The sequence below is a fragment of the Pinus tabuliformis genome, chromosome 8 (assembly GCF_031772625.1).
Source record: "Pinus tabuliformis cultivar Carrire ecotype Pingquan chromosome 8, CPIR1, whole genome shotgun sequence".
NCBI lineage: Eukaryota > Viridiplantae > Streptophyta > Pinopsida > Pinales > Pinaceae > Pinus > Pinus tabuliformis.
Window position 1 is genome coordinate 618542595 of NC_142294.1, and position 10790 is coordinate 618553384.

Here is a 10790-nt window from a genome sequence, read left to right on the forward strand (position 1 = left end):
TTAATTTTTTCAAAGGCTTTTGACATGTCAAGTAGCATCAACATCTCTGATTGCTTAGTGATTTTGAGAGAGTGAATAGTATCATGTGAGAGGATTATACTATCCAAATTTTGTCTTTCTTCTACATATCCTAATTGACATTTTGAGACTAGGAGAGGAAGCAAAGGTTTGAGTCTGTTTACAATAACATTTGAGATAATTTTGTAAGTGACATTGCATAGGGCTATTGGTCGATATGTCTTTGGAGTAGCATCCCCCTCTTCTTTGAGAATCAAAGTGAGGAAAGTGGAATTGAGAGATCAGAGAACCAATTTGGATAGTCTTGAATCCTCCATGATAGCACAACCCTCTTTCTTTAGCATGGGCGAACATGTTTTGAAGAAGTCAGTGGTGAAACCATCAAGTCCAGGTGCCCTGCCTGAGGGCACATACATAATGACCTCCTCCACCTCCTACTCAATGATTTCCTAAAGTAGCATAGTGTTTTGGTTGTCATTAAGGACTTTGGCGATGTTTTTAACGATCTCCTGAATTGCTTGGCTCTTGTTCTCATTGGATTCTTGCAAGAGTTCCCCGAAAAAAGAATTGAGCTCTGCCAAGATATCTTCATAGGAAGTGATCATGGTGCCATTAGATTTCTTAAGAGATAGAATTCTATTGGAATTTATATGTTGTATCATTAACTTATGGAAAAAAATTGTATTTCTTTCACCACATTTGATCCATTGAATTCCATACTTTTTCCCTTTTTTCTACAATTGAACTGAGGTACCATTAAGGATGATTCCATGTTGGAGCTCCTCCATTTGTTTTTCTAGGTATTTCTTATCCTTGAGTATGTCCCCAAAACCTTCCTTGTTCCATCTCTTGATTCTGTTTTTGATATGCTTAAGCTTTTGTTGGAAGAAATACATTTTTGAGCCTCTCAGTTGAAGGTCTTCATCCCACCACTCCTTTATTTTGGATCAGAATTTAGGGTGGTCAATCCAGAATGCCTCAAAGCATAATGGTTTGTTCCTGGGGGTTCCAAGTAGTTGAATCTCCAACACTATTAGCGGGTGATACAAGCCTGCATAAGGGAGAATTGTTCCTTCAATTTCATAGTTAGCCAAGAGGATGGATTCTGAGATGAGAAAAAAATCCACTCTTGAGGAAATTTGCCTTTCTCCTCCTCTCTTATTGGGTTTCCACATCCACCATTTCCAAACTATTTATGGTTTCTTTGAAGGCCTCAACATCTTTGTCCAATTTTTTGAGGCCCCTTTTTTTCTCATTCAAGTTAGTGATCATATTGATGTCACCCCCGTGATCCTATGGGTAGTTGGGAGAGATTCTTGCATTTTCTTTATGGTTTCCAGCATTCTAATCTTTTCCTCTGCTCGGTAAGGTCAATAGATGTTAGTGACACAGGGTTTCAACTGACCAGATGAGTTGAAAAACAATAGACAAGATATTGGGTGTGGAGATTGTTGTTTTGAGATTCATCAACTTTTCATTCCAAAGGATAATTTTACCTCCTGTTGTTCCTCATGCAAAATTGCAAACACTCCCACAACCCTTCCAAAATTTCTTCTATAAGGAGTGAATTTTATCTAAACCCACTTTTGTTTCTTGGAGGAAAACAATTTTCTAGCTTGTTGATCATATTTTTTTTTTAGGAGTCTCTTTTTTGTGCGTCCATTAAGACCTTTTATATTCCATGAGATTATCTTCATTGAGGAACTTTATGAGTTAGGACTAGGGCTCTTACATTTCCTTCATTTATCAGTCACACCACAAGCTCTTGTAGTATTTGGATGGTTAGGTTTCCTTCCGCTCTTTTGTCCTGATCCCTTAGGATTGTATTGATCTACCAAAATATTGGACTTAATGCCAATTTGATTGAGATCTCCATACTTCCTTTTTTCTATGACTTGCTTTAGTTCCTCTTGATATAGGTATGTTGCCTCTATTTTTTTAGACATTCCTCTGGTATGGCCTCCATCCCTTTCTTCTCCCACACCTTAGTTATTTTGTTGAGTTTCTTGTCTCCCAAGACCTCTTCAATGTCCTCCTCCTCATTTAATCATTTTCCATCCCTTGCTCAATTTCACCATCCTCCATTCCCGACGTGTTGGAGCTAGGGCTTTTGGTAAGGATTGGTTGCCCCTCCCATGAGGTGGGTTGATTCTATGCTTCGTTGCCATTCCTAATTTCCTCCTTGACATTTTCCTTTTCTTAATCCTCTAATCCTTCCCCCAATATATCAAATGTATTCCTATTAGCTTGGCGTGATGAGGTCTGTTTACCTTGAGTCTTCTTAGCTTGTTTGTTTCTGGATTTTACCCTATTAAACCCTTGATCATATGTGCCTTTGTTGTGGTTGGGGATTGGCTGTTGGCAGAGTATTCAAAGGAAAATCTAGATAGATATGCCCATGCTCATGGAAATTTCCGTAGTAAAATGGAATATGCTCCTAGTCTATATTATGCGTCCATTCCTCGTCTCATAAAACAATCTTTATTTCTTCTAAAAGGGCTCTTGAGACATTCGTATAAACATAAATTATTGGATAAGAGATGTGCTTCCCTAATCGAGTTCCCTATGACATTTTGATGTATTCCCCAAGCTTTTTGCATATTCCTCTTAAGACTGAGGGTGCCCCAATATTCTATTGGCAGGGAATAGAGTTTGATCTAGATCGACACTCTCTTGAAACCTTCCTTCTCCTAGGTGAATTTTTCCTTCCAGTACCGCTTGTCATTAGGGGAATTTTGAGCTCTAAAATGGGCCTCCTAGGGAAATTATAAAATATTAGTGGAAATAATAAAATAAGATTACATTGCATCATCAAATTTTAGAGGGAAAAAAGGAAAAACTATTTTTTCAACTCGTATTTTCAACTTATCTACCTATGGGCTTACTCAAATTTCGAGCGGAAACACTCGTTGGATGCAAAATTTGATTCCTCTTCCAAGGAGCACCCATGTTGCATACTTTCGATGGACCCTGCTACACGGAAAATGAGAAATACATGAAAAACGTGATTTCAGTCACGTATTTTCACGTATTTCTCATTTTTCGTATAGCAGGATCCATCGAAAGTATGCAACATTCATGCTCATGTGATGAGGAACTAAATTTTGCATTCAATGAGTGCTCCCGCTCGAAATTTGAGTAAAACCTTCGGGCGATAAGTTGAAAATACGAGTTGAAAAAGTAGTTTTATTATTTTTTAATGTTTTTACTTTTTTACTCCAAAAATGGTGAATCATCCCCCATGGTTGACATCATCATCTTGAATCCTATTGGTTCTTATAAAATTTATTTTGGTTGTACATTTTTTATAGGAGGCCCGTTTTAGACCTCAAAATTCCCCTAATGTACAGACCTACTGATTTGGAGAAATAAGGCCCTCCTTTAAATATGCGATCACAATCTTCTAGCAGATCTAATATCGTTGTGAAGAAACCCTTGGATCCAAGATGGATCTTGATGCCTCCCTTGGGGTTCCATTTTTGTTGTATCCTCCATGTCAACACTTTTTTCCGAGGGCTAAAACCCATGAAATTACAGATGATGATGTGCTCCTGCATGTATTCTCTGTAAGTAGCTACCTCGGTTTCTTCTATCTCCAAAATTGGAATCTTTGTCGTTTTTGGCTTGCAAGAGTTTGTTGTGGATGATTGAGCCAAATTTTTCCCACTTGTGCCCATAGTTTTGCTGGCTTGCTAGTGCTCGGTGCCCTTTCTTGCCCCTCCCTCTCTTGAATGGGTGGTTGAGGGTTTCTTGAGCGCACTTTGATTTGTCAATTTGGTGAAGAACGAGACTTCCATCTCCTTCCCTTTGCTAGTGACGATTGCACTGAAGGAGGGGCTATCTGAGCCCCCCTCGTGACACAACCATGATTGTTGTCAATGTCAATCTCTAGTTTTCACAGTTGCAGACATTATATATATATATATATATATATATATATATATATATATATATATATATATATATATATATATATATATCACATGTTAAAAAACAACTTTAACTTAAAAAAACATGTAAAAAATACAAATTCAATAATAATAATAATAATAAAACATTTGTTTTTAAAAATAATGGGGTATTGGGGAGAAGGTGGTAGGGGAGAGGTGTGATTCCCAAAATTGCGTCACCCCTAACATCCCCTCTACACCCCCTAATCCCTTTCCACATTCCTCCCTTGCACCCTCTCCTGGTCCTTGCTTATAATGGTGTGTTTACAATCCACTACTACAAATAAACCATGGATTCACAACCTACTACTATAGGTAGATCATTAGGGAAGGGAGCATGGGAAGACGATCCCTCCCTTACCTTGCTACCTCCCTTAGTGGCCCACTTGTAGAGATGGGTTTGCCAATATAAATAGGCCATGCGTTTACAAATTTCCAGTAGGTGGGGGGATGGGATCCCCTCCCCACACTCACTCCTCCAATGATTTATCTATAACCCGTGGTCTATTCGTAGCAGTGAGTTGTAAATCACCAATACAAGTAAGCTTGTGGGGTTGCAAATGTGAGTGAGGGAATGTGGGATGGAGAATGGATGTTGGGGGTGAGGGTGAGGCAATTATAAGGCACATGTGCACCCACCAACCTTGAAAATGCATAACTACAGGTATCCCACGAGAGAGGGAGCGGGGTAGGGGAGGGGATCTTCTCCCCATGCTCCCTCCTCGAACAATATGATTATAGTGGTAGGTTGTAAAACCATGGCATGCCTGTAGCAATGGGATTATAGGAAAGTTTGAGGAGGGAGAGATGTGGATGGGGGCATGATGGGTGGAGAAAGGATCCCCCCTCATTAGCAACATCTATATGAAAGTTGTTAAGAAGAGAGAACAATGTAAGGGTGCCACTATAGGTGAGCCATGGAGAGAGGGAGGCAGTGAAGATGGGATTATAGGCAAGTTTGAGGAGGGAGAGATATGGATGGGGGCTTGATGGGTGGAGAGAGGATCCCCCCTCATTAGCAACATCTATATGCAAGTTGTTCAGGAGAGAGAACAATGTCAGGGTGCCACTATAGGTGAGCCATGGAGAGAGGGAGGTAGTGAAGGGGGATGTTAGGGTGTGATTTTGAGAATCATCTCCTCAACAATATTTCCATTTATTGTTATTTTACCCTTCAACACATATTAATTGTGTTGTAATTCTATTTTATTTTTATTTTAATGTTTGTATTGTTTGAATATTTTATTATTATTTTTAAAATTGTTTTATTTATTTTTGTAATGTTTTCACTTCTTAATACTTTTTTTTAAAATAAATGATTTTAAATTTGTTAAATTTTTGAGTAATTTGACCAATTAAGAATCTTACAAGATTTAAAAAGAAAGATTATAAATAAAATAAAGAAAATAAAAGAATCTCCTCTTTTTAATCATAAACTCCATAAAAACTGTGTCTAACTCGTATCTACCAAGCGCCTTTTTTTTCCAGTTTCATTTTAAAAATGTTGTTATCTCAAGAGATTGGTAAATCCATAGTTAAAATGAATCTAGGTAGGTTTAATTTACCCCTTTAAATAGGCTAGACCAAATATCTTGTCACTCAAAGAAAATGTTTTTGGTAGATCCAAAGTTAAGATGAATCTAAGTAGGTTTAATTTCCCTCTTTAAATAGGTTATATTCCACTTGAATACCATGGTTTCTCAATACCATACGTCAATACCATAAGTCATTTTTATTATTGTTATTATTATTATTATTATTTTATGGGTTATTTTTTTCGTTATTTTTATTTTTTATTTTTTTGACTTAATAAAAGGTTTACATTACATTACATTAATCTTTTCATTTTATTTTATTATGTAATTTGACTTAATCACGATTTTAAATATTACATTACAACATCTCTATGTTAGAGATCACATCTCTGGGCAATAAAATATTTTGATTTTGAAACAAGTTATTGTTTTTGGCCATGTGATAATGATAAACCATGATATTGTAACAAAACTTATTTACAAGTTAATAATATCCGTGATAAGAAATGTATCCAACTGATTAAAGTTTCTATAATTAAAAGTGCCATGAATATCAAAGAATAAATCAGAAGCGGGTACAACATGGTTCCCGTATCTATAACCAAAACTTGAAGTCTGCTACACCTGTTACTCGTGACCCAAGTTGTGACTGACGTTTTGGCAAGAAAAGAACCCTTCTTTCATGAATCTGCAGGCAAAGTGTACAACGCCTATCGATTTTGAACCTGTGGCCTTTTGTTGTTTTGTTTTTTAGGAATGTGAAATAATTTTTGGTTAGAGTTTCAATTTTTTAGTGTTTAAAATACGGTGTAGATGCAGTCTTTTGGACCTATCAATGATAATACAAAGTTTATTAGAAGACTTCATCTATATCAATTGAAATACTGGAAATATTCCACTAAAATTAAAATATTTTCATTGGATTTTGATGACATACATTTGTTTAGTGAGTTTTTAATGCTCAAATGTTTAAATTACATTTCTTAATGTAAAAAATGCTTCGATCTTATGGAAAACTTCATGAGTGTACCATTAATAATTTAAAAGTACAAATTTTCTAATTTGTAAAGGGTCAATTTATTCCCAAATATATTGGGACATGAGGCAAATAATGGTCTATTAAACTATTTTTTTTTTTTATTTTTTTTTAAAATAGTATTATTATAAAATAATCATTCTAATTATTACAAAAATATAATATTTATTGTTTTTGCAGCATAACTAATGACACTTATTAAGTTTTTCAGGCGTTATAATTTTTATTTTAAAATAATATTATTATAAAATAATCATTCTAATTATACAAAAATATAATATCTATTGTTTTTGCAGCATAAATATTAACAAGGCCGTTGATGAAAACAGATGCTCCCCCTTGAAATTATGCAGGAATATTTCTATCTCTCACAATCTTTTCGTCGATGATGTCATTTTTTTCGGCATTATATGCAGAATAACATGGATGTGTTATCACGATATTCTTCAAAATTTCCAAAGGGCGTCTGGCCTTCAGATTAACAGTTCGAAGTCGGTTATTTATCACAGCGAGATTAACCAAGAAGAGCTGGACTGGTTAATTAATCTGTTTGGTTATGAAGTGCAATCCATCAGCAGGGGAATCAAGTACTTGGGTTATAGATTAAAATCAAATGGTTACTCAAAATCTGATTGGTTGTGGTTAACTGAGAGATATTTCAAGAAGATTTCAGCATGGGAGAACAGAAGCCTCTCTTTGGCCGGGAGAGTTGTTTTGGCCCAATCGGTTTTAAACCAGTTGGCGGTTTACTGGGCGCACCTGTTTTTTCTCCCAGCAAGCATCATTCAATCTATGAACAGACTCACCGCCAACTTCATCTGGGGTGGTCAGGCAGGGAAAAGAAAGTTTCACCTCTCGAAGCTTTCACATATATCTGCTCCAAAATCTATGGGTGGCTGGGGTCTGTTAGACCTGAAGTCCTTTGGAAAAGCCCTTCTTTGTAAAACGTTATGGCGAGGGATCTTCGAGAAAGGCATTTGGAGTAATATTATTCAGGAGAAGTATCTGCGCCGTAAGAGCTTATCCTTTTGGTTCAGAAGAGGTAGCATAGGCCTTTCTCATGGATCTCCGATTTGGCTGAGCCTGAGAAAAATTGAAAATATGTTCCTGAAGAATCTCTTTTGGCGTTTTCAAACGGGGAAACGGATTCTGGTGGGAAAAGACATTTTTTTATGTGGCAAAGAGGAGATCCGCGTCCCTGTTCCCCTATTGAAGTTCTTTCACAGGAAAGGTATCTTTTTCTGGGATGGGCTGATTGAGAGATGGCATGGCCCTATCCCAATCTGGCGTGAAGCTGAGAGTCTGAATATGCCGCAAGACATTGGTGGCTCGTGGATGCAAATCTTAACAATTCTCAGAAATGGTGGCATCTTCCGCTCTGCTGAGCAGGACTGTCTCATCTGGCGAAACTCTCATGGAATGGACTCCATCAGGGTAAAGGACATATACCGTAACATGATTAGTGGTAGACAACATCAAAGTGACTGTTCCTTCCCGAGTATTTTCTGGAAAGCGGGGTGTCAATTAAAAATGGTCTTTTTTTCATGGCTATCTTTCCACAATAAAAATCTTACGTGGGACAATTTAAAAAAGCGTGGTTGGCAGGGTCCTGGTATATGCCCCATTTGCAGATCGGCCGAGGAAGACAATTTTCATTTATTTCTGAATTGCAAGGGCTCCCGCCAAATTTGGATGCTCCTGGAGATTCGATATGGTTTTAAATTCATGTCTCAGTTGTCGATCATGGATGCTTTTACATGGTATAGTAAACAAAACGCCAAATGGAGATCCATCTTTATCATTAGTTTCTGGTGTATTTGGAGGTGGCGGAATAATTTCATCTTCAATGACAAAAAATCTCCGATGCTGGAAATTTTCTCCTCCATATGTGATCTCTATGAGGAAATTCCGCCCTCCTCTCCCATGCAGAGAATGCTTCCTGTTTCAAATATTCCTCTGGCGTCCTCATCTCTGCCTAGAGCGTTTTTCGACGGTGCTGAACAGAAAGGGGTTTGTGGCTGTGGTTTCCATATTCTAGCAGATGTAGACAGTCTTTTCTTCGCTCACTGGAATGGGGGGAGGGGTTCAAATATGATGGCTGAGGCGATGGCCCTTGCTGGTCTCATGAGTTTCTGCCTTTTCTTAAATCTACAAGATGTTTCTATTTATGGTGACTCAAAAGTTTTGGTGGATTATATGGCTGGGAAAATCTCCATTTCCAGGCCTCATCTTGGGGGCTGGCTAGATCGGATCAGATTCTACTGGTCCTCCTTAAAAGATGCCTCAGTCAATTTCATTCGCAGGGAACAAAATCAGATGGCAGACTCCTTATCAAAAAAAGGCCTTCAATCTGCTCCGGGATCGTGGCATCTACAGGTTTCCTCTGATGGGAAATGTTACTCCATCCAGGACTTTTTCCCTCCCAATTTCTAGTTTTTCTTGCAAAGTTCTCTATGTTTTGCTTCTGTGATTCAAGATGCTAGCTGTTTCGATCAATATGCTATGGGCTTTTTGTTTTTGAACAGGTTTACTTCGGAATGCAGTTTTGTTTCTGTACAGGCTTTCTCTGGACGGCTTCTCTTTGTCTACAGGCGAATCCTTTTATTCCGATCTGGCCTATGCTTCGGATCTCATTTGGATGATACCTGATATCTTTTCTTTGGATCTAGCCTTACTGGCCTCTTTTTACCAGCTCATGGCTTCTCTGTTGTCACAGTTTCTCAATCTTTGGAACATATCCTATATTGTATATTTGGACTCTTTTATATTTCTGATATAAAAATATTATGCTTTTTCTGCTCTGAAAAAACTAATGACACCTACTAAGTTTCTTAGGCGTAGGCAAAAGCTTATACAAGATAGGCAAGATCACTTGGAGGGACGTCTGATACACATAGAAGCACACATGAACGAGGCATTTTGCCAACCTCCGCCACCAAGAGGAGGACCTGATGCTCAAGATTCGAGGAACATTGATATTGAGGGATGATGGCTAGTTGCTTTTGTATATTGTGTCAATTTTGTTTATTGTAGATATGAAATTTTCTAGTTTTATTTTATTTTTGTTTGTGTTTTTTGAGTATTTTTTAGTTAACAAATTCAGTAGGAATGAGGTTCGAGGTATTTTGAATTGGAATCCATCACAATAGAAATTTTTGATTTACAAAAATAAATAAATAAACTTATCTTAATTTAATTGCTAAACTTATCTTAATTTAATTGCTAATGAAAAACAAAAACACTCTGTAATGGTTTTTATCCATCATTGATGGCTACTCATTTGAATGAAAGTGAATTTAGTTGTTAGGCCTTTTATTGGGCAGTAAGGCGTTTTTTTGGAAGAACTTCCCAACTGTCACTTTGCACCCTTTTGTACTTTGAAATCCAATATTAGAGGATTGAAAATTTCTCAACCATTAAATCCATTGCTTTAACTGTCAATTAAATCTGGATTTGTGCAACTATTCAATCATTTTATTAATTCTCCAAATTCAAAGTTCCCATTGAGAAAATTCACAAACCCACTTCACAGTAGACCAGATAGCACTTTATGGAGCCGAGTATGATCAACATTTGTTGGAAACATTCAGCGCTCCTCATCATGAAACACATGAGAATAGATCAGTAGACAATTATATAAATTATTTGAAGGAATTTCTTGATATCGCCGGAGAAACTACATCACAAGAGCGTGGCAGTAAGGATTACGATATTGCAGAAGTCTCGGATCGTATTAGTGAGGGTTAGGATGTGGCAATCTCGAACTATATAAACACTGAAGGATTCTGCTCGCGTTCGTCATCCTATGGGAACCAATAAGCTGTTACACTTTCCAGAAAACCACTGCACCACAATGTCTGAGAAAAAAGATTAGAGAAAGAAACCATAAAAGCAACTGAAGAAAAAAAACAGAGCAATCCCTCTGTGAGACGGGAGAAACCCATGCAACTCAAAATATTCTTGCTGATGAATCACAGATTAAAAAAAATTCAATGATCAGCTACGCGTCGTTGGAGAAACATAATTGTTTATATATATATATATGCAAGATACTCCGATGTAAATTGAAGCTCTCTTTTTCGGTTGTAAGATGGCTTTTTATTCATGATATTTCTCATAATCGGTGTGTTTTACTAGTATGATTTTATGACGATTATGGCGATGTTGTTGCAGAACATTTAGGCCATCTTTATATCGATTATTGATTCATTGAATATTTGAGAATCAGATGGGCATGGGTGCTGTCAATTA

The 10790-nt window shown here is 37.0% G+C and overlaps 1 protein-coding gene across 1 annotated transcript; it reads left to right on the forward strand.

The window, feature by feature from the left end:
* Positions 1-6965: 6965 nt before the first annotated feature.
* On the forward strand, positions 6966-9318 carry LOC149237020 (uncharacterized). Its single transcript, XM_089369119.1, has 3 exons — positions 6966-7973; positions 8145-8934; positions 9065-9318. The coding sequence occupies exons 1-3, from the start codon at positions 6966-6968 to the stop codon at positions 9316-9318; spliced, it is 2052 nt and encodes a 683-aa protein (XP_089225245.1).
* Positions 9319-10790: the final 1472 nt, after the last annotated feature.

Excerpts from the sequence above, each read along its gene's own strand:
- LOC149237020 (XM_089369119.1), top strand. The coding sequence starts at position 6,966 with ATGTGTTATCACGATATTCTTCAAAATTTCCAAAGGGCGTCTGGCCTT. Across the intron at positions 7,974-8,144 it reads ATGGAATGGACTCCATCAGG|GGTCCTGGTATATGCCCCAT; the intron begins GTAAAGGACATA and ends CGTGGTTGGCAG. Across the intron at positions 8,935-9,064 it reads GGTTTCCTCTGATGGGAAAT|GTTTACTTCGGAATGCAGTT; the intron begins GTTACTCCATCC and ends GTTTTTGAACAG.